This window comes from Myiozetetes cayanensis, unplaced genomic scaffold, assembly GCF_022539395.1.
Source record: "Myiozetetes cayanensis isolate MyiCay16 unplaced genomic scaffold, myiCay2020 scf1, whole genome shotgun sequence".
In the NCBI taxonomy this organism is placed as follows: Eukaryota; Metazoa; Chordata; class Aves; order Passeriformes; family Tyrannidae; genus Myiozetetes; species Myiozetetes cayanensis.
Window position 1 is genome coordinate 127,548,854 of NW_026086604.1, and position 24,458 is coordinate 127,573,311.

At 36.7% G+C, this 24,458-nt stretch overlaps 1 protein-coding gene across 5 annotated transcripts; it reads left to right on the top strand.

The window, feature by feature from the left end:
- Window positions 1-990: 990 nt before the first annotated feature.
- On the top strand, window positions 991-23,749 carry HEPACAM2 (HEPACAM family member 2). 5 transcript variants are annotated; one of them, XM_050326320.1, is made up of 12 exons: window positions 991-1,420; window positions 2,133-2,263; window positions 6,747-7,097; window positions 7,897-8,181; window positions 13,963-14,259; window positions 17,012-17,137; window positions 17,216-17,240; window positions 17,364-17,401; window positions 18,523-18,596; window positions 20,038-20,150; window positions 21,281-21,299; window positions 23,259-23,749. In XM_050326320.1, the coding sequence occupies exons 2-12, from the start codon at window positions 2,194-2,196 to the stop codon at window positions 23,319-23,321; spliced, it is 1,461 nt and encodes a 486-aa protein (XP_050182277.1). In that variant the 5' UTR covers window positions 991-1,420; window positions 2,133-2,193; the 3' UTR covers window positions 23,322-23,749. The 5 variants fall into 5 exon arrangements, with proteins under 5 accessions (XP_050182277.1, XP_050182302.1, XP_050182269.1 ...); XM_050326345.1 differs by having other exon boundaries at window positions 991-2,263; window positions 21,233-21,299; XM_050326312.1 differs by having other exon boundaries at window positions 991-2,263.
- Window positions 23,750-24,458: the final 709 nt, after the last annotated feature.

Sequence of the window (24,458 nt, forward strand, 5' to 3'; positions counted from 1 at the left end):
GGAAGAATTTATCTTACAGTCTTTGCTTAACGGGAGACAACATCCGACAGTAAAACTACCACCACATTCACTAGAGCATAGTAGTACCTCCAGAAAAGGTGGTCTTTCCCTCTAGAGTTTCTAGAGCGTGCACGTAAGTCAGCCCAGGATGTGTTTCTCGATCCTGTTGTTAGTTATCCCCCATCTGGCCGGTGTGTTGTTGCAGGGTAGGTCAGGTAAGAGCAGGTGTCTTTGAAACGACTTAGTGTGAAAAGGAGGGTCAGGACAGATGGTCCTCTCCCGGCTTGCTTTAGCAAGGAATTCATTACTCGTTGGCCACCATTAGGTATATCATGTGTTATTATTTTTGTGGAAACCTCTAAGAAGTTTAGCACATAATGAAGTTACTTCTTAGTAATAAAATAAAATTTGCAGAAACACAAGTGTTTGGAATGCTAGTACAGCATATATTGTTGCTTTAACATAGTTGCTTTTATTCAAAAGAGGGAGGTTTGATTTGTGTAAAGTCTAAATGCCATTTAACTAGCACAAGCTAGAATTCTGTAGAAAAAATGATGTGCATTTTTAGCATGCACTTACATTGGTGTGAGTTATTCAGCGTAAAAACTTGCAGCATATTAGTGACATCAAGAATAATTCAAATGCTGGAAATGAGGAGACACACTTGAAAAACAACTGCTAATCTGGTTTTTTTTGAGTATTTTTTAATTTTCTTTGCCCACATGGGGCATTTAAAGCACCAACACAGGCTCTATGCCAATGTGAAAGCCCCCACTTCAGTTAGAAATTAGTTGGAACCTGTGACCGATATTTTAATACGTGTTGAAATAGTAGGTAGTAATTTCTAACTCAGGTTTTATAAAAGGTTTTGATTTGATATATCTAGCCTACAGTTAAGTGGATTAAGCAGGTTGTAAACAACAACATTCAGAAGGGCCAGGACAATGGACCCAGGAAGCCTTTGGGAATATGTGAAATACCCTTTTCATCTCCTGGCTTATGTCAGGTGGTGATATTATTTCTGGTGGGACCACTCTACTTCTGGTTTTGTTTGCCTGAAATAACCCTTATGTGTCTTACATTGGACCTGGAAGGATCTGGGTGGTTTTGCCTCCTTTTAAGTAGGGTAAAAATTGAATGTTCAGCCCTTTTGGTGGGGACTTACCACCTTGCTGTACCCCTTTTCGTAGCACACAATGAGGGGAGACAATTCCTTGCTGCCAGTCCCTCATGCACAAAGCAGGATACAGTCTAGCCTAATATTTGTTAATCCATAATAGCCTGCCTAAGTGCTGTATAGTGAAAAATACAGTGTGTTCTTGTACGGATAAACCATCTCTGTCGCTGCAAATATTTGCTGTTACAAACTGTTACTGCACAAGTCTGGGAGGGTTTGCCTGGTTTGCTGCTGATTTGTATGGTGAGTGACAGCTTTGGACAAAATCCAAATCCTACATTAATATTAATTTAAGCTGATGTAAGTTAATGCAGAACAAACAATAATCAGCAGCTAGCTCAACAACTGTAGTAAGCTGTGCACTCTAGCCACAGGATTCTTATTTTGAAGATGTCTGATAGACACTTGACATCATGTGCTGTTTAGAAAAAGGGAGTGAACTCTTTGCTGAGTTATGCTTATGTTAAGGAAAAAAAGTACAGAAAATTTATGGGCTTTAAAAGTACTAGGGAAAAAAAATTGAGGCTTTTTAATAGCTGTTAAATACTTTTTGGAACAGAAAAGGAGGGGCTGTAATTGGAAAAGATCTGAAAAAAATATTCTGAATACTAATTCTAGTTTGAAATAAGCAGAAGCATGTCGCATCAGGGTATTTTTTATGAAACTATAACTAAGGGAAGTTAATAACTATATAGCCTGTACACTTGGTGCGTTTACTTACTTCTATTAATTAAATGTACTTTGTATTGTGTGCCCCATTTATTACATTCTGTGTCATATTTGCTGTGACTGCCAGGGAAGGGTTATGATAAAGTCAGAGGCAATGAAGATGGGTGCTCATCTAACAGGTGCTCCACTCCCTTTGTTCTTTGTATACACATATTCAAATCACATAAGGCAGGGGACAGGATAGGGCCTGTTAACTCATTGCTGATTTCCCTGGCAAATAAACCAGCAGCTGCAGGTCCAAGCCCTGGCTTAGTGCTGAAGAGAAGGTGGCATTTGTGTGGGACAGGATGCTTTCATGGAGCCCCTTAGCCAACTTCTTTTGGGACTTACACTGCAAAATATATTTTCTGCTTGTAGGTAAGATACAGTATAAATTATATTTGATTGTCCTTGTGGAAATGGAAATTGATTTTGTAAGATTTATCTTTATAAATTTAAAGTTATTCCTGTTGTATTCTCAGATGTTTTATTTCAGGAAAGTAGCCTAAAAGCTTTTAACCTTTAAAATCAGATAGTGGCACCGTGTTTTATGAATGGAGCTAAAGTTTTAGCACCTGACAAAAATGAGTGCTATACATACTCTATATGTAAAATGTGGGCATTGATTAAATACATATAGTCACACTTAATGAGTACTATATACGTTGTGCATTCTTTTTGAAAAGTAAGGCTGGAGAGGTTCTAAACCAAAGTTTGTACCAAAGCTGTTACACACCTCTTTAAAAATTTGTTGAGACAAGTGCTGATGCATTATTTTTCATTTCATTATGATTAATTAATTTATATGTAATACTTAAATGTCCTTAAAACACAATTAAGTTTTTAGTCAAATGAAGAATGTCTCCCACTTAATAGTTCATTTGCTTGGTATCCAGGTGCGATTTTCACAAGCATATATTTGTTATCCGTGCAGTGAATAAAAAAATAGATGTTCTATGCACTTTGACAGGAATATCCTGTCAAATGTTAGAGAAATGTATGGAATTAAAACTACTGTAATTAACTTTTTCTGTATTTAATTTGGTTTGTAAATATCAACAGAGGAAGTATATAATATTACAAATTTAGTGCATCCTCTAATCATTAATCCATAAGAAGAATTTTTCTTCTGTCTTCTTTGTGAACCTTATATGAAGTCATCTAGTTTCCTTGATTTTGAGCTAAATACTTTTTCAAGAGTTTTTGCTTCATAGCAAATGCAGATTTATATGAAGATTATTGGATCTCTTCTTTAAAAATGAAAAACTTTTGGTTGACAGAAAACACAGTGAGTGTATGTTTTATTTACATTACAACTTTACTGGACGTTTTTCATTAAAACCCTACTAGAGATATTGTCATGGAAGCACAGTACTTTAGAGTACATTTGTTCACCAGGAAGTCTCGTCTTATACCCTTATTCAGATATACACATTTTCTAGTAAGGGAAATGTGCTGCTCATACTTAATATCATGACAAGAATCAGGTGCATTGGAGTCATGACACAAAGCCCACTGAAGACATTGACCTCAGAAGGTAAAATTAAATCCAGTAACAAACCTCAGTAGAACTTTTTCTTGGGCAAAAATCCCAACAGAGGGAACAGTATGCCCGAGTTTTTTCTGATATAAATGGAGATACAGAAACTGCAGCTTTCCTGGTCCATTATATCTATTGTTTTTTGTTTGTTTGTTTGTTTTTCATAAATGAACATATATTCCAAAAGTGAAAAAGTGCAAAAACTATTATTACTGATCTAATGACATTTGGCACCGAGTTCAGGGAGTTTGGAGAGCTGAAAAGCTAAATGAACACTGGTGAAAAGCAGTTGAGAGTCTAAACTCACTTTGACAAGGAGATGTGCATGTTAAATTCAGAGAATGCTAAAACCTCGCTAGGCAGGTTTGAGTTTATGCCATAAACTCAAAAGTTATGTCATAGTTTTTTATTTAAACTAAAACTGCAGCCCTTGTTTAATGTCAACAACAACTCTGTTGTGCTTGCTAATACTGGTGATAGCAAAGTGAGGTGGAAGCAAAGCACAGATCACTGAGCTCCTAGTGGAGGTCGTTTTGGTACAACCCTTATGGTCATTAAACAAAAACTAGTTTCTGAAATTACATTGTCTTGGGAAAATATGTATTATATTTGGAAGGCTGTAGGGGTAGGAAAAATTATATGGAATTTGTGCCTGATGAATATGAATTTAGTTTGGCACATTGGCTTGATTTTGCTAATGACATTAGTTCAAGGATTAGTCAAAACGGTCTTCAGTTTAAATTAAAAATACAGACTAGTCTAATACAAAACAGTCATAGAACCGTTTAGGTTGGAAAAGACCCTTAAGATTATCCAACACTGCCAATTCCCCCATTAAACCATGTCCCTGATCAAAATGTCTGCATGTCTTTTAAGTACCCCCAAGGATGGTGGTGACTCCACCACTTCCCTGGGCAGCCCATTCCAATGCCTGACAACACTTGTGATGAAGAAAATAACCCTTTCAATAAAGAATATTCCAGACTGCAGATGTGGTCTCTGCAAAAAACAGAATTTTTCCATCAGTGCTCCTGTAAAACCCTTGCCTTTGACAGAGTACCATTCCCTAATAACTTGCCCCAGTCTCAGCCTGCATTGTCCCTTGCTCTGTCAGCTGTGGAGAAGCTCCTGTGTGCTGGTGGCACTCCACAATATCACCCTAGCAGAGCTGGATCGAGCAACAAGCAACTCCTGAATGGACACCAGGGGAAAAATGGAGTTTCTGCCCTCACCACCTCTGGTCTTGGCTAAAAGAATTTCCTGCACATTAAAATGTCTTTCCAAGCTGTTACACGGAGCCAATTTTCCTCGTGAATCAAGTGGAACAAAGTTAATTTGCAGTTTCTATTCCCACAGTTTTTAACTGCAAATAAAGTAAGCTTTCCAGCCAAAATTCTCTTCTTCTTGCTCTAGTATGGTGTTACTTTTCATACTGGTGGTCCCACTTATCCTGGTGCTTGCAAGACCTGCTTGGATTTTGCCAATTTTCTGCACAAACAGATCTGTGAGAAATATTATTTGTTTTACATATTTTATGATTACATTGCAGCTGTTACTGGCTTCTTGTCCAACAGCACAATCGCTTATTGCCAGCTAAATAAACCCAGAAATTGAGCAGCAGCATGTGTAAAGAATGAGGAAGGATATGAACAGATCTTTTAATTGATCATTTACAGATCTCCCAGATCTCTGTTTGAGAGATGTTTTTTACTTCATTCCAGTTGATATAGAAATTGAAATTTCTATACTTCTCTCTTTTCTTTCAACAGGACAACAACAATTTAAATCCGATTTGTGCAGTAAGTTTGTCAGGGAATTAACCTCTGAGAAATGTTACACACATATTTTTTTAGCAGTCTTTAATAGCACACTCGCATATTTTTCACATGTAACTCTCTCTGCCCTCCCCATACTACCCACCGCTTTCCAGGTAGAAATGTACTCTGTGTACTGCAGCTGGGGATTTACTTTTTGGTTACAGGTGTTTGTCAAGAATCGCAGAATCCCGGGTAGGAACAAACCTCAAGGATCATCTGGTCCAAAGAAAGATGATCAGTAGCAGGAAGAGAATAGATGGTGCAGGGTGAAAACATTGCGCGTTGTCCTGGGCAGTGCATCCTCTCCCAGTCTCTTATGCAGTATCAGACAGATTACTTAAATCCCTTTTTTTACACATCCTTATTTATAGGAGGTTGCTTTTATTTCCCTAGGGTTTTGTCTTAGCCCTTGTAGTGTGCTTTTCAGCATTGTTGAGCACTCAAAGCCAAACCTCAGCTGGAGTCAATAGGAGTTGCCTCTTGAACATACTAAAATATGTGTATATGTATTTTTGAAAATCCAGTCCTTAATATTTCAAAATGATCATCCAAAATAAGTGGGTGTTTTTGCAGTTAATTTTCACAGGGCTTTAATTCTTTATCTGTAAAATCCTATCAATTATAATGGTGGTGTGAAATCAGTTCATTAACGTGTATGCTTTTCATCATTGCTGTTCTTTTGAGTTCTGTGGAAAAGTTCATGTGAAAATCAATCACTCAGTCCCAAGACTAAAGCTTTAATAATGTTTCCTAAATACATCTTAGGCCAGCACAATGAAAAATGATTAAAAAAAATATATGGGAAAAACAATGATTAACTGAGGAGTGGCCCTTTTGCACCATAACAGAGACAGAATTCTTGGAGAACAGAATTAATCATGTGGCCAAAAAATTTGCTTTTGTGGATACCAACATCAATTCTGCTAATTTCCTAAGATTGGAATACTTGATTTTTGCAGGCTTAGTAATGTTTCTTGAATTTAATCTTGCAGGTATTGAGCAGTCAACTATAATAACTATATATAATTTCATCAAACATTAATGGAAGCGCTGCTTGTCACATTTTCAGTCAGTTTCTCAGTATAACTGGCAAAGCAACTGAGAAGTTGCTCTGTAGCTGTACCAACCTAGAAAAAAAAATCCTAAAAATTGAGTGCGCAATCCAAGACTATTAGAGCTTATGAGACATAGGAATTTGAAATATTTTACAGGGAAAATATTTTATACATTAATGTAAATGTACATTTTCTCATTTTTCTCAAATTTTCAACAATAAAAGGTCCTTCCTTTGTCTTTTTTTTTTATATTTTGAAGCTACAGCTAAACCCAGCTTCACCAAGGTCAATGAGCATTTACCCCTTTCTTACTTGAAATCTGAGTTATAACCATACAAAAAAGTGTAAGTTTTAACATTGAGAGTTTTTTCACAGTGAGAATTTCTCATTCAAGTTTTCCAGTTGTGGTTTGTGTTTGTTTATTTGTTTGTTTTTTCGTTTTTATGCAGGTATTTGTTCTGCCTTAAAGTTGACAGTACCATCTCATACCATCCATGGTATTGAGGGACAACCACTTCATCTTACTGTTGACTACAATTTCAGTGCTACAGCTTCTGAAATCCAGATAATTTGGCTTTTTGAGAGGCCTCAGAGTAATCCAAAATACTTACTTGGCTCTGTAAATCAAACAGTAGTTCCAGACTTGGAATACCAGCACAAGTTTACCCTTGTACCACCGAATGCATCTCTGATGATCAATCCATTGCGTATCAGCGATGAGGGCAATTATATTGTAAAAGTCAATGTCCGTGGAAATGGGACAATAGCTGCAAGTCAAAAGATTCAAGTAGCTGTTGATGGTAAGTTAGTAAGCGATAGTATCTTCATTTTGAAAATAGAATTGCAATAGTTTTGAAGTACCAGTTCTTAGTATGCAGTTACAATAGTGTATCATTTAATGCAGCCATACGTGAATAAAGTTTTGTTGTTTTCTACTGCTGCTGGAGGGAGTGATAAAATATGTCATCTAAACAAAATTAATATATTGACTGATGTTTCTATATCAAAAGTAAAAAACTAAAGAGGTAAAATTATCTAAAAGAATGACAAGAGGCTACTGCAATTTATGGATTACACAGAGCGAGCCCTGTAACTCTGGACTTAGAACAATGAGATTAATGATATCTTGAGGTGACAAAGTTGTAGCCGCCATTTAACTGACAAACCCATCCCAATTTGCAGCCGTCCTCACGACTGGATCACCCAGTGGTGCCCACTGTCAGCAAAGCTGTGGGCAGTCATACTGAGAAGTCGTACATCATGGGCAGTGTCAGGCTTTGTGCTCTTTTCATTTCTGTGGCCTCAGTGATTTGTATGTGAGGCAAGAGCTGGAGCCTGTGGTATACCTCACTGCAGCCTTTATCTTATTACCTGTAATCTAAACAGTCTGGTTTTATTCAAGTACTATAACAAATCTTGCAGTCACCACCTGAGAGTATGGCCTTCTTTTTTAACCTTTAACCACATTTAATAGATAAAATTTGAAGTATGAGTAATTTCCAGTGAGAATGATAAGTGCTGTTTGAATCATCTTGACCATGAAGACTTAATATAGTGGCTTGTCACGTTACCAACTCTTCTTATCTCTTTATTTTACAGTTCCAGTCACAAAGCCAACTGTACATACTGAACCATCTTCAGGAGTAGTGGAATATGTAGGGAATATTACCCTAAAATGTACTGTGGGTAAAGGTACAAGGGTAACTTACCAGTGGATGAAAAATGGGAAGCGTCTCCATGCTGGCCCTAATTATACCTTTTCATCAAACAATGCTACACTTCTAATTGTTCCTGTAGTAAAAGAAGACATTGGGAATTACAGCTGTCTGGTATCTAACCCTGTCAGTGCAATGGAAAGTGAGATAATTGCACCAACTATATATTGTGAGTATATGAAATATTCATTACGACCTTTGTATGAATGATCTGGCTGGAAAGAGTGCCTCTAACTATGAAAACAGGCAGAAAACAGTTGAGTCAACATTATATGTGAACTTGCATTCAAAATGATCTTGTTTGTAATAGCTCTAACTTAGGATAATCAAGTTACTCAGTGTTATGTAGTTACGAAGATCAGTCTCAACTGCAGAATTCAAACAGGAACTTCAAGAATTCCGTAGACATCTTCAGTTCTGGAGGAGATGGGATTTAAAGGAATAAAGGAGTCTGATGGTTATACATGTAAATTTGGAGATGTTAAAAATGGAGACGCCAACAATAACAAAACGCTAAGCACAGAAAGTACCAGGCTAAAAGGACTGATGTTAGTGGGTTTCCTTAAGATCATTTGGAGTCCAGTCCTGTTTAACTCTTTCAGTAATGGCATCAGCATAGTATTAGAACTGCTATGAAATTTGCTAGTAAAAAATAAATGGGCATGGCCTTTTAGGAAATAAAAACATGAACTTCTGCTGATAAGATTGAGATCAATTTGGAAATAATCAAGGCAGAGAGCCTGGGTAATTGAGCCATCACAAGATTTCTGTGAACTAACAGTGTGATTCATGCATGAGAAAGACATATGTAATCCTAGGATGGTGGGCAAAGGCATTCCAACTAATAGCAGACAGAAGGTAAGACCACATGTAGAATGCTATGTGCAGTCCCTGCAGATCCTAGAGCACTGATCTCAAACTAGAAAGAAATAAAAAGTAAAGAAATGGGGAAGAGACCCAAAGAACACAGTCAGGCTTAGCAAAATTAGAGCTGAAAGGAGTGTTTACTTTCCACATCAAATGGGAAACATGAGGGAGCAAGAAGAGTTGCATAAAGACCAGTGTTGGCAGAAGAATTAAACATAAGGTAGCCATATATTTTAACTGGAAATGAAGGTACCTGAGAAACTAAGTGTGAACATAGATTGAGTTCATGAATGAATTTAATCAGTATTCAACAATTTATAGTATAAATCTCAGCAGGGGCACTAATTTTTCCCAGTGCCTCTAGGATTTGCAAGTAGCACATGCTACACGTGACCTTGACATGCTCTAATCCTCACGTCCCCAGGGGTCAAACTATCATTCTCAGGCGAGAGCTGAAATCAGACAGGTCAGGACCTACTTTGCCACCAGTCCTGTTCAGATATAACCAGTTTAACAAATGGCACAGTGTGGATGGCACAGTGCAAGGACTGGAACAGGACTCCTGTCCAGCCAAGAGTTGGTGCTCACTTCTGCTTTTAAACCAAGCTCTATCATCTGGCAGCTGGTAGGCAGTATATGCCCTAGACTTGCTATGATTGCACTACCAGCAAATTCAGAACCTACACCTCTTACTGTAATATTTTCCTCCTCCTCCTTTTATCTCTTTCATTCTTCTACTTATTTTGTTTTAATTATAACTTGGAAGAATTGGATAAGGGCATGACTTGCATCTCAGGCGTGTGTACGGGATCTCTACACTGCACCAGGAGCAGAGAAAGAGACTGCCTAAATGAGCAAAGATTAACAAGGACATTGTTAGATATGAGCTGATCGTTAATGTGGAGCTTATAAAATTGACAGCAATGCAGACATGAAGATGAAAAAGCTGCTGCAAAGAGTCCTAAACAGGGCAGATGTGAACTGAGCTTCCATCTCATTAGACAGAGGAATCATGATAAAATGCTCTACAAGGAAATAGCCCCAGCTATTGCTGATGGGAGTTTTAATTTATCATTACTGTAATTTAAAAGAAAAAAATTCATTTCTTTCTCAAGGTAGCATATTTTTAAATGCCTGCTTTTGTACAGTCACAATCTCAGCTAATTTAAGTGTTTAAAATGTAAGAGTGAGAGATGAAGGTTTGTGAAAGCAGTACCTCTATTGCTTTTTTCATTTTAATGAGCTATGAATGGGCCTTATACACTTCTTTTTTCAAAGAGTATGTACACAAAACTCGGGGTCACTTTATCCAGCCCAACAGCCTTCTTACAGTGCAATAAAATCAGGTCAAGCTAGAAAATATCTGCCACTCTTGCTACCTTTCAGACTGCTCTTTGTGTTTGTGGCACAGCCCGCATGGCATTTGCATTTCTGACCTGTTGCACACAGGATCAACTCCAGAGCTCTGATCACACTGACGGATGTCTGAGACACTTGCCCTGACCTTCAGTCTCAGCCCCTAGTACTGCTTCCTCCCTTCTTCCTCGCTCAGCTACATTCCAGCAAATATGAAAACTCTTCCCAAGCTCTAAACTGGAAACCTATTTTTGACCTATGGTTTATCAGAATTTTAAAATCTCAAGTTACTTCAGTGTCCACATTTCTGGAATATTTTGCTGTTTGAGTGGTTGGGATATACAGCTCAAAAGATGAGTATATATGAAAAACTTTGAGATTCAGTTTTTCTCCATATGTGTAAATAGCATTATAAGTATTTGCGTTTTCAGAATGTCCTTTGTAATTCATCAGAACTGAGAGTTTGCTTTGTGCATAATGTAAGATTTGAAAAAAAAAAATGTTAAGAGAAAACAATGCAATTCTGAAAGACGGCAATACATTTGCTGCTATCTGTATCCAAGTCAGTGATGGGGATCGGGGTCTTACTTCCTGAATGAAGTCACCTAATTTGGTTCAACCCCTGCCTGCAGAGGTAGTTTGTCTCCCAGCTCCCAGTTGTCAATAACAATCCAGAACAGGCCCTGGGATCTCTCTCTGTGCCATATGTCATTGCTGCGGGGGAGTTACTGGAGGTGATAAAGAAAAGGTCACTCACGGTAAATACCTGCCATCTGCTTGGAAACTGTAACAGTCTCATGGTGATAGGAGCAATTGGAAATATTCCCATAGAGCAGTAAATTGTTACCCAGAAAGGATGATTTATTATTTTACAAGTCATTTAGTTAACTGTTTTTACTGAGACAAAAGGCATGTTAAAACAATACTGGAAAGGAGACATAGAGCTGAGAGATCCATGAAGGCTGTCACTGTGTTTTTTTACTAAGTATCAAAATTAGTTTTTTTCTTTATTTCTTATTAGTATTATTCTGCTTCTCCATTAGCTATGATGATAATGCACCCCAGAACATGGCTATTGTAGTAGTCTGACCCAGAAACTAATTATTTCAAGACTGGAAAAAGCTGTTGTCCTAGAGGCTGAAGCAGAAACTGTTGAACTGCATTCACAGAGCTGAACTTAACAAGCTAAGTGGGATTTTCTTCCTTAGGGCTTCCCAAAGCTGGAATATATTTACTAATAGAGCGGAAATGGTTAATTAATTACCTGCTTTTCAGGATCATCCTTGAAACTGTGTATACCTGTCAGCTTCCCAGTGTTCAGGGATCTTGATGATGTACATACACAATGCACAAGAGAGGCAAAGAACTGACCCAGGTGAAGCAGAAGGGTCACCCAGTCCTTGTGTTGACATCAGCAAGGAATGCCACTTTTCATATTTTGCCAAGATTTTACTGTTTCTTAAGAAAACCCCTCTCTCTTTTTTTCAAACATACTTCCCCAGCCAGTGTGCGTCAGTGTTTTTATAATGGTTTCTTCAATTTGCAACTTTCATAAAAAAGTGTAGTTATGTTGTCAGTGTTACCTCTCTATGTTGCACTGTTACAATACTGATAAAACAGTATCAGAATCCAGTTCTGATTCTTTTGCAAATGTGGCAAATCACCCACTATAGTGAGGGGGCACAGAAACCAGTCAGCTATTCTTACCATTAGTCTCTGTTTACACATATCAAAGGTTATATAATCAGTGAAAATAAAAGCTAATTCTTCTAAGAAAGGAAAAATGGATAGGAAGAACCAACAAATTGCTCTGAAAAGTAAAAAGTATGTTCCTGCCTATAGTGTGTGACAGTCTACTTTCATGTATGAAAAATGTCAAAGATCAGTATATCCCTTATCCTTTCCCATCTAAAAAAGGGGGAAGTAAATACCTGTAAGAGGTGAGCCCCTGAAAGAGGCTGGTGTTGTTCTGGTATAGGTCTGTACTTCACAGAAGTGCTCAGGGTTAGCTGGCCCTTGGAGACAATAAAGCAAGTGGTTCAGTAACTGCAGAGCTTGTGAAGAAGCATCCCAGCATCTAGAATTTAAAAAAATGCCTTTATTCTTCAAAGTAGGTGGGAGCAGCACTAATTCATGCTAAAGTGAGTCTGTATTTTATTTCCCGAGTAAATATTTCCTTAAAATGAGGCTGCAAAAAGCTTGCCACTAGGAAATAAATACAGAAAATAAAAGGCTTGACAAGTTTATGTGAAATACGGACATTTGGTTAAAAGTGGACTAAACTGAAGTCACATGTGGTAGACATTCTCTTATCTAAGTCTTCACAAACAGAAAAAAGCAGTGGCATACAAAAAAATGGCCTGTTTTGTGCTGCATGGTGGTGGCCTGTGTGTTCTTAAAGAATAAATGAGTCATAAAAAAAGACAGATGGTAAATAGAAGTGTACGTTAGAGGAAGCTCTAACATCGGCCTGAATTTCCTGGTGAGAAGTAGAGTTTGAAATGCACCAGTGTGCAGCTTCACATAGCAGGGAATTTCAGATTCAAACCCAGCTACATTATTTTAATTCTTCCAGAAAACCCTAGGAAGGTGTAAATATTACTTGATTGCATTGTCTGCAATGGGCACAGTGCTGTGCCCATTTTTTGCTATGCCATTCTGTGTGAGGCACTTGTCAGCAGCTTTACTGGACTTCAGAGATCCTACCAAAAAGATATTCTTCGTATTTTCTTATTTTGGCTCTCTCAATATTAGGTCTGGGTATTTCTGATGATTCATGTAAGTCCATAGGAATAAAATTATTGTGTTTTTTTTTTTTTACTGGAAAAAATGATTTAATAAGGCACATTTTGATTATTATATTCTCTACAATAATTTCTATACTTTCAAAAATTGAAAATCATTTTAACATATAAAAATATAAAAGCCCCATGATCTGAAATGATATAATAAAAATAACATGGGAAATATTCCTATAATATTTAAATATATTGTTTCCCTTCCCATTTTCCTATGAAGATTATGCTAGAAATACCTAACTGCTCTATTTTTTGAGTAATGAACACATGACTGTTGGACAATGTATGCATTTTCTAATTATATTCTGAAACACGGTCTTCTTTCAGCACAAGGTCTTACTCTTGAAAAAAAGCCTTAATTGTTGGAATTGTACAAACCTACTAAAGTTAAAGTTTATTCTATCAGTCATTTATGGAAAACTTTTTCTGAAGTTATCTAAGGCCCACTCCACTTTATCTTATACCTGTAGGATAGCTCCATAAACAATTATTATACTACTAAATATTACAATTAATGTTTATATACTCCAAGGCTAATTTATTCACTTTTACATTTGCAGAGAAATTACTTGTGCCAGTAAGTTTGACATTGAAGTAGAAATCAAATATGCCCCTGAAGAAGATATACTCCTTTACTTCATAACTTTTCCAACTGATGTCAGTTTTCATTCTTTTTATCATACTGAAATGCATAGACCTGTGCTTTCTCCTTAAACAGCAAATAAACCAATATCAAGTGGATGTGGTTTGAGTAGTGCAGATCCAGTTATTGAACTGAAAGCTAGACTAGCCTTTAGAATAGATTCTAGATAAGGCTAGTCTAACTTAAAAATTCCAAGTTTAGAGATATGCTCCGATTTAAAGTTTAATTATATACTTTGATTTTCATTTTCTCCCTGTGTTTTCCTTTTATGTTTTTTTCCATGCAGATGGACCTTATGGACTTAGAGTTAAGTCAGATAAAGGTCTGCATATAGGGGCAGTGTTTACAATTGACATGGGAGAGGTTATACTGTTTGACTGTTCAGCAGATTCAAATCCACCAAATACTTATTCGTGGATTCGAAGGGATGACAATACCACTCATGTAATCAAATATGGACCCCATCTGGAAGTTGTATCTGATAAAGTGGCCCAGAAGACAATAGATTACATGTGCCGTGCTTTCAACAACATGACTGGAAGACGGGATGAAACTCACTTCACCATCGTCGTTACTTCTGTGGGTAAGAAATTAACATCATTGCTGTAACTGTAATATCTGAGTGGAGTGTCAGCCACATAGAAAGGGATAATTCTTAGAATATGTATCAGAATGGAGGTCTGGCTAACAATGTAGTAAAGGGGCTTTTGGCCATTCAGGGTTTGCGATACAAGGTGTAGTCACAGTATGACACAACTTCGAACAAGGCCCACTAAGACTGAAGTTTTGTGGGGTTTTGTTACGATGTTCATGAAGATTATTTTACTGTCATTTTTGTGAATCTCAGGATTGACTGCTAGGTTCTGTTCTCCTACACTATAACCTCTGCTCCTGTATCAGGTTGTGTTAAAGAGCAACAAAGCAGTTTTTCAGAAAATGCCCAGAAGCATACAGGGAAGAAGAAGATATTGAGGAAGTGTGATCTCTCTTATTAGTACAGACGGATACAGGTATTTTCAGATAAGGAATGTATGTTATTAATGTTCAACAAGATAGAATAGGTTGCCTTTAGAAAATTTAATAAAGCAATTTCACTTGTGCAGAACAAAGAGCTCAGCCATTTGTTATTCAGGTAAACAAGGAGAGCAATGTCCGTCATTCTGTATGACTTATTGATTAATCACAAATCCATGGCTTTCAGTATGCTGGAAGGAAGATGGGTTGCAATTTTACAGTGAAAATACTGCACATGAAAACTAAACTTTGTGGTTAGTGGTGAAAGCAAATGCAATAAGAGCTGTGTCAATAGAAATAAGCATGACATTTCTCCAGGAAGTTCATGTAAGCTATGATATGTATGTGAATATTCATCAATATGTGTTAAGAAATTCAGCTGACATTTCCTTTCAAAGGCCCAAAAGAAGGGAAAACTTCACAGCTTCATGTTTAGTTGCACCTGAAATAATAAATTTCCTAATTACAAATATTTTACTCCAGTACGTATTATTAAAACATTTTATCCTGTGTATTTAAAAATGTGACCTCTGTAACCATATTCTTTTTGATGAGTATTTATTCAGATAGCAGTAAATGCAGATGTCAAGCCCACACTTTGCAATGCAGCACTGACTGATTCTAAGAGGTATGAATTCACACTCAAGGCTAAATCTCAGAGATGCTGCTCAGGCTAAATTCTGGTTGTAACTGAATAAACATACTAAGCAAAGATTATAAAAGTTGCTCCATATTCCTTTTCCCTATCCCCATAATCCTAGATATGGAACCTGGACTATGCCTTTCAAGATACCAGAAACCCCATTTTCAGCAGCAATAGGAACTCGGATGTTTCAGACGACCTTACACAACTTCCCAACTAAAGGGTAGAAATTTACCTATATGGTGCTATAAACAGCTGCCTAATTAATACTAAAAATGATCAAGGATTAAAAAAAAAGCATCGAGCCTTGTTAAATAATTGTATCAATAAGTTACAATTATATCAACAATTGCACTAAGCTGTTTCCCAGTTTTAGCCGTATTTCAAAATAAGAGGAAGTATCTCATTATGTACACAAGCCATTGCTCAGTTCTCACATTGAGTCAACTTGAGTGTGTTAAATGCATGCAGAGCATGTCTTTGTTTTCTGCACTGGTATGCCTGTGGAAGATATGATTTATTGAATCTAAATTTGAAATTATTAATTTTAAAGAACAATTTTAAGGGCTCATCTGATTTTCCAGGAATTGGTCTTTTTTTTCTTCCCTAAGGAAAGCAGTACATTGAAGGCCTATGCAAAAATTTGGTGAAATTGCAGTGATTTATTTTCCCTTATCTTCAAGACACATCTGGTTAGAAATCCTCCTATTTAATCTTCATGGTAACCACTGCACATGCAGCCAGCACAATGCCAGTGTACAATGGAGGTGTAAGTAGATGTAAGCAACTCTAGCTCTCTGCACAGGACTTCTTCAAGTACTGGAAATACATCCAGCTAAATAATACACATTTGAATTGTACCTATAAAGCTGGTACTGAGAAATATGCAACATTAATTTACGTGTGTGGATTGCGACATGGCCTTTAATTATGAGAATTCTGCACAGTTCAGAGGAAAAGGAGGAAATTAAGGGTGCACAAGCAATTGTGTCTGGCACTTCCTAGCTTTCACATTCCTATCTTTTCAAAATTCACCACAAATGTTTTCCATGTGCTTTAGAACATGTAATTTTAGGCAATTTGTGTTTGTGTTGTATCAGTAAATCCTGCTAAAAAACTGCTGCTAATGCATATCCCAACAAAATATCTGAGCAAGGGAAAGAAATATTTTGAATATATTTAGTTATGAATTCAAACAAACATAATTTATTGGTTTTTGATGGGGTTTGATAAAAAACCAGACTGTCAGTGACCTAAAAGTCTTTAGAAAAAGTATAATGGTTCTTTTATCCCTTCCTGCTCTGCAGCTCCTACCAATTAGAGGATCTAACACAACCTACTCACCTGTCACCCAGTTTCTTGGTACTTCAGTGTCTCTATAACTAAATTTAGAATATGTTCCTATTTTTGTGATGCTGTAATTTATGGATTATATTAACTAACCTTCATTTAGCTCTAGGTACCAATCTGTTCTGGACTTGTTTCTGATATGCATATCATTGCTTTCTTAGTTCAAGGGGAAAAATAAATATTACCAATTCACAAGAACCCAAATTTTGTACCTGTTTTGTATCTCTATGCACCTTTACTAGCTTCAAATTAATTTCAAAAGATGTATTTTTCAGTGTCATTGTAGAGAACAAGAAACTAAATACAGTATTCATCTTCTTTGTCACAGGGTTGGAAAAGCTGGCCCAGAAAGGAAAATCTTTATCTTCACTTGCAGTAATAACAGGAATTTCATTATTTTTGATCCTAGCTATGACTTTTTTATTCCTATGGAAAAGATATCAGCCACATAAAGGTATGTAAATGTTAGGCACAGTCCAGTTCTTTTGGATCCTCAGAGCGAAAGGAATAATTTTTTTCTTCTTCTTTTCAGTGATACAACAGAAGCTGCAAAGCAGGTACAAAAATAAATCATTCCTAGGTCTTGAAGTCCTTTCCATCAAGAGAATTGTATTTTATCATATTAATTTTCTTTCCTTGGCTTGTGACGTCAAACTGAGAAACATGTTTATGTTTTCCAGGCCAGAAGCTGATTACAGAAAGGCACAGGCATTTTCAGGTAATGCTAATAAAAGAAATATGAGCATAAGGTCAAAATCCTTTCCTGGAAAAAAAAAATCTCCACATAAAAAAGAACGAAGAAAAGGAAGGGAAGTGTGTTTTTAACTTGACTTGCACACCTCTATGTTAGCTTACTTAGGACCAAAATGACAAGTTTAGCTTGTGCCTGGAGTTCACAGCAGTATGTACCTTGTTGGCTTGAATTCTAGCTGGTAATCCCAGTATTTTGAGGTTAAAATCACCTGTATCCCACTGCTCTCATTCTGGGATAGCAGTAAGAGGGGATACACAGTGGGAGGATCACAATTATAGATGTTCATGGCACCAATTGTTACAAAATCATGAGATAATAATATGACATTACAGTGTATATATGTAACCTACCATATTCTGTACTACCTTTCTCTCTGTCATCAGGACCCAGCATGGTTTTTTTCACTGTCTCTTTTCCCTCCAAAATCCTTCCCACATGGTCCTGGGCAGGAGATGCTGGAGACCAGCCATCCTTTGGAAGGGTAGCACTTTTATTCCCATCCCTTTCAACCAGAGCATCAGAGCAGACTGTAAACTGCTACATGCATGAGAATAGGGAACTATACAAAGCTCAGGAAGGTAAGGATTTCACTTGAGCGCAGAGGGCCCTTCACCCAAACAAGTGATATCAGAGGACAAGATCTCAGCATTGTTGTTAGTGTAGCAGACTTTGCTGTGGAGTGATGCCCAAGAGACAACTGAGAGTCTCAGATCTCCTGGACAGTGGAAAGGTAGAGAAAGCGACTAACTATACCTAACTACCAGCTGTTAACTACACCTGACTACGAGCTGTATCTGATATCCCAAATAATAATTTGGCACCTATTAGTATCACGTTTCCTTTTTTTTTATTGTCAGTATTGTAAAAGATTCAGGTGGTAATGCCTCACTGCTGTGAGCTGTGCAACTGCCCTGCCTCACGCTACACCAGTTTAAGAGCTTGGCAGGGAAGTGGCTTAAAGCAGATCACATAAACAGTATTCAGATGTTTTAAAAATTTGGCCAAAACACTTTGCCAGCCATTATTTTCCAAGTTTATATTACATCTTGATCCTTTTTTTTCACGTTTGTTTGTTCTAACTTTAGGACATGAAAGTGCTTCGGATGATTTTGGGATATATGAGTTCGTTGCTTTTCCTGATCTTGCCAGTGGTTCTAGGGTATGTGATTTTACACTTATAAACAGATGGTTTCTCATCTATTTCTTAAGGTGTACTAAATATCTATACTAGAATCTTTCTGTAAGTTTGCCTCTGTTGCTTTTTACGGATGTCTGTACAAGACTATATTCATGGCTATTGTTTACCCAGTACTTACTCTTTCTTTACTGCATTACTAGTTCAGTACTTTGTATCAACATGGTGCAGTAAGGAATAACCAAGCTCTAAAGACAGGAATCTCCATCCAACTACCCTATATTAAAAGAGTAGTGGTAGTGTTGGGTAGATGGGTAACACTGAAACACTTGTGTCACACAAGCAAATCAACTATTGTGATGCCATTTTCTCCCTTGACCCTAATATTGCTGCTCATGCAACATTCAACTCTGTCAGTGCAGAAGAGTCTCAGGTATTTAAAGTTTTCATTGTAAAAAAATATATAAGCCAAATCTCAGCTGTATTTCACAAATATTTTTTTAGCTTCATGTATTGTAGGGCAGGACAAGCAAAGGAATTTTGCTAGCAGAAAAAAATCCTACTGCACTTGCTGCTTCTTTGCATTGTGTCTTTGCTGAGATTACTGTGTAGCAGTTGGAGATGATTCTGAATGTTGTGTAAAAGGACAAAGAAAAAAATCAGAAACAGGGCCACAGAATTTAAATAGGGGCAACAGAGTGAAACTCGGAGGAATTGGAGCCTTGGAAGGTGAGAGAGACCAGTGACAAGGACAACAGAATGGATAGACAAGCAAAGAAATTCTACAATAATTTTCAGAAAAATTTTAAGAAACAAGAGAAACTGCTCTGGTTTATGTTCAGATTTGTAGTATTGCAGATAATGTTGGCATTTGATTCACTGATTCATTTTGGTTAGTACAGAAAGGGGAAAATAAAAAGTGGAAATAATGAAGAACTGCAGGTAGGGTATAGGCAGAAAGACTGGGAATTTCTTATGGATGGGGAGTCTAGGTATGTCTGTTGTGTTGACATAAGATCAGATTAATATACTTCAGATAATTGAACAATTTCATTATTACTTCATTCTTTGCATTTCTCTCTCTTTGACATGCTGGTGGGAGTTTTATGCTGAACCCATGCCCTGAATATTTTCTCCTTTTTTACTGTCTGTTCTGCTTCTCTCTATATAAAATGTTCCTTTCTTGACTTGCATTATGTTAATATAAAGTACTTGCTATATTAAATGCAGAAGTTGCGTCCTAAATCTTCTGAGGTGCTAACTGAATTTAAAACTATTACTTGCCTTATTATAAATATGATGAATACTTACCCAAAACAAATGTAAACTAATAGACATGACCTGTTCAAGCCACACAAAACACTGATGAAAAGGTAAAAAAAAGCCAGGTTACATTATCAGTCTAATTTCTGTCAAATTTTTTACTATTTTTACTTACATTAGGAATACATTTTGCTACTTTTAGGTTTCAAGTCAATCTGTTCCTGGCTCTGACTTTGTCCCAGGCCAGGATGTGCTTAGTACGGTTTATGAAGTTATTCAGCATGTTCCTGACCAGCCACAACAGGATCACCAACAGTAAGTTAAAGGCTGTGTTCATTCGTGTGGTAGCTCAAAGGCAAAAACTTTAGCATCTGGAACAATTTAAATTTTGGTAGCTGTTGTTTGATTCCATTGAGAGGGGTAAGGAAGGAAAACAGGTAAAAGCTACATCAGTTCCTTCACTGTTTCCTATCCAATGCCTCACTTCTCCTGAAGACTCCAGTCTGTTGTTTCATCATGCAGGTTTTGTGTAAGTGTGAAAAAAAAGGTGAGATCTTCAAACACTATTTCAGATGAAAATTCCTGCATAATTTAAGATGGTAAGCACTGGGACATCCTAAAGAGCACTTCCTACTGATCAAATTAAATATTCAATCAAAGCAGTTTAATTGACAGCACAACCTCCAGACCTGCCAACCATGTATCAAGTAGAGTTAGGATCAACCTTTTTGCAGTGTTGAAACTGGTCAGCTGATAACTAATCAGTGATTATTAAAACAGCCACTGAAATATTAATGGACAATGCTTAGCTGATGGAGTAAGCTATGTCTTTAGATGATTAGTGTCTGGTAGACCTGGTTGTGTTCAAGTCACCTACTGTGTAGCACTTCTTGGCATAAGAGGAGTGAATACACTGTAAAGTTTCTGTAATTGCAGTATATAGCTGCCATAAATCTTTTATAAATATTGAAAGTCTTTCTTACAAATTCAGAACAGCATATAAGACTTTACTTGGTAACAAGCCTATTATATCACATTGTCCATGTTTTTATGATGTGTTCTGTCTCTTTTGGTTGAAAAGAAAAATAGACACTCTTACCCATGTACTAATCAGTTGGCTTAGTAATCACAGTGTTTATGTGACTGTATTAGCATGCTGTACTTACAGTACAAAAAATTTTGTGCAGGTTATATCTTCAACTGTGTGTGCAAATTATGTATGCAAACATACAGCCACGCTTGTAAAAACAAGCTGATAAGTGAGAAAGCAGTGAATTACTAATGATACTTTTGTTCTGCTTGGCATTTTTCACTTTGAACCCTAAGACGACTTTTAAAGACAGATGTAAAAAATAGCATTCATAAAGTACATATTTTCTTCTTCTTCCCTCCTACATGTCTTCCTTCTCAACATTCTCACTGATACGTGACCGCTCTGAAAAAAGGAATAAATGCAACAAAAAGGTAACTTGAACTTTGTGACAGTTCAGATTTCAACTCAACCTTTGCAAAGCATATTCTGTAGTTGTAAAGAACTAATTTGCATAAACCCATTTGGTTCCTCTTTTCATATTTCATATTTCAAAAAAGAAACATAGGAACAAAATTTTCACTAATAACACAAAATCTGCTAAGCATGATACTGGGTAAACTACTCAGATTACAAAGACCACGTTCATGAATTTTCCAATTCCTGACCTGCTGAGAAGGAGCACTCTGAGTGGTAAATAAATAAGCATAGCAGTCAACACTGGTGCTTACAGCAGGATGCTTCAGCATTCACTATAAGGGAAAAACAAAACACCACAGAACAGGGAATAAAGCTGGGAAAGTAATTGCAAACTCCTGTAGTGCAAAGTAATGATTGCTTATGGATGAATCCCACAGACTTCGTATGGAGCCATCTGTACAATAATCAGCAATATTCATGAGGAAAATGGTATAAAACTTGCCTGCAGTCTGCTTATGGCAGGAATCTTTCTTTGTACAAAACAAAAAGAGCAGATATTATGGGAGCCAAACAGGTTTATTAGTAAAGTGGTAATTTTGCTCTTATTCCCAGTGCTTCTGACTAGAACTGCTGTAATTTCATTAATTTATTAAAATAAATGTGCAAAGAAAAATAAGTCAAAAGCAGTGTTTCATTCTCAGATTTGCAGGGTGAAAACCTTTCAGATCCTCTCTTTGAATGTAACTTCACCAGCATTATCTGGTGTTCTCTCTCTTGATCTTAGAAATCCCAGTGAGAGTACCAGCACATTCACAGACTAGCCAATGCCTAACACCTTTGACACTCTAAACAATTACAAAGTTTTAAATGCACATCAGGTCTTAAAAGGTAAAAAAAACTGCTGGAAAACAATTAAACTCTTCAACTCTCTTGGGTTTGGACTGATAGACTCCTAACCTAATTGCAGTTGAAACATGAGGTGAGATGATAGCGGGTTCTGCAAAGTTTTATATTCAGGTTCACATGAATATGTGACAGCAACATTAGTAGCTGTTCACAACAGTCTTTTGCAGATTTACCTCCTCTGCTCCTCAAAAGAATCAAATGGAAAACTTAAAATCATGTTTTGAGGAAACTGCTCCATCTCTCCTCAGTCAGAGGGAGTTACAGGACCGTCAGATACTCAAGTACTTCATTAAACAGGCTCTTTAAAACCATGTTGGTTTGGGGGTTTTATGACATTTTTTGCATATTTTTTAAACAAAATATAAATTGTGCGACAAACTGGACAACAGGCTCTTCTGCATATGAAAGAAATTCGAAAATGGCTGCAAATGCTAATGAGAAAGAGGTTTAGCCAGCTTTTGCAGATAAACACTGACAGCTCTCAGCTGTTCTGATAACAGAAACTGTTTGTGACTTGGTTTTATTTTCACTCCAGATGAAGATAATTTTACACCATCTCCCTCTCCTCTGATCCACACTATTCCTCTCAGATAAAGCATTAATCATTTCACAGATTTCTGCTCTGCCAGCTGCTGAAGAGCAGTGAGGATGCAAAGTCTTGCCAGGCATTTCAGCACAGGCTTTGTACTGTGGGCTGCACTGACTCAGCCCAGCATTACCACCACCCTTTAGCAAATGCTCTGATACATTATTGTTGGTAATGCATGAGCAGCTTGAAATATCTGTACTGAAAGAGCAGCAATGCAGGGTGCCATATTAGCCATTACATTATTTATGGCTCAAATCTGTCTTGTCTTTTAAATATTAGACATATTATGCATATTAAAAATTCAGTCAAAAGTCAGTGGGTTGAAAATATGCCCCAAGAGCAGGCTGAAAAACTGTTTTACTTTTGTAATTAGAACTGCTGGTTTGTTTACATGTTTACAACATGTATTTTTTTTTTTTAAAGAAAGGCAACATTGTGGACAACTGTTGTATATAACTATATATATGTTCTTTTCTAGATGTATATGAAGACATGGAAACAGGAAATCAAAGCATCTGAAAGTACTTCTTTTTCTTTATAATATACTGAAAGGAAATGCCATCAACTCCAAGAATGGCAAAGGCTTATGCCACCTCTGCTTGAAATAGCAATTTTATTTCAGACTGACAATCCATTTCCTTGGGGTGCTCCAGGATGCTCATTTCTTAATTTTTTTCTTTTTTAAAGTAATAGTTCCTTGAAAAATACATGTATTTTTCATTAATTTCTTTTCCTTATTGGTGAACACAAAAGACAAAGAGACTGCTTAAAAAATGCAGTATAAAAGCTATATATTTTATTAAAATAATCAGTAGAGGCACAAGAAGAAGTCAGGCCCAAAATGCCACCCTCACTTGTTTTATTAAAAAATGGCAAAAATAGTATATGAGAATTTTTCATTGGTGTTGACTTTTACAAGAATACTGCCATGAAAAGTAATAAACGCAATATGACAGATTGCAAAATACATTTGGGGTTTAAAATAAAGTCTTTTAACTCATTTAATGTGACACTGTATTTTAATTTAAAACCATAGAAGCTGATCTGTCAGGCAGTTATAGTTTAAAAATGTACATATGTATATTATTCAAAATAATGTGTTCTCATTAAATTCTGTTTCCTTTGCATTTGAACTGGTTTTCTATTTTCTGCTGAAGAGCATGTTTCTCACTGACTGGGAGGGCAAGTAATATTCAAGTTATTTCTTAAAGCTGCAGAATGTTCAGGCTATTTGTATATTCAATTTGTAATTCTCCAGTGCAAATGAAACCAATCTTACTCTGTTTAAACAGTGTGCTACAAGTCCCTTCACAAATAGAGGAATACTATTCTAGAAGCTTGTTAGCTGGCATCTGAATCCTGCAGAAAAAATCACTATTATTTCCTCAGAGTCAGCTATTAAATGGTGTTAGTTGGCTGCAACCAGGGAAAAGGGGAATTATGAACTGAATTAATCTACAGAAAAAAAATAAAAGGATACTTCAGTAACAGCTAATTGTGTGGGAAATCATTAGTGTCAGTAATGAGAAAGCACACAGTGTGTCCATCCTTTAAGACAGGCTGTGTTGGGATTGTTTAAAGCACTCTGGTTTATGAAAAATTATTTCCATTCATTTGAAGTACCTCCCTAATGTGCATTTAGTAAACATTCTTCCCGTCTCCATCTTTCAAAGACAAG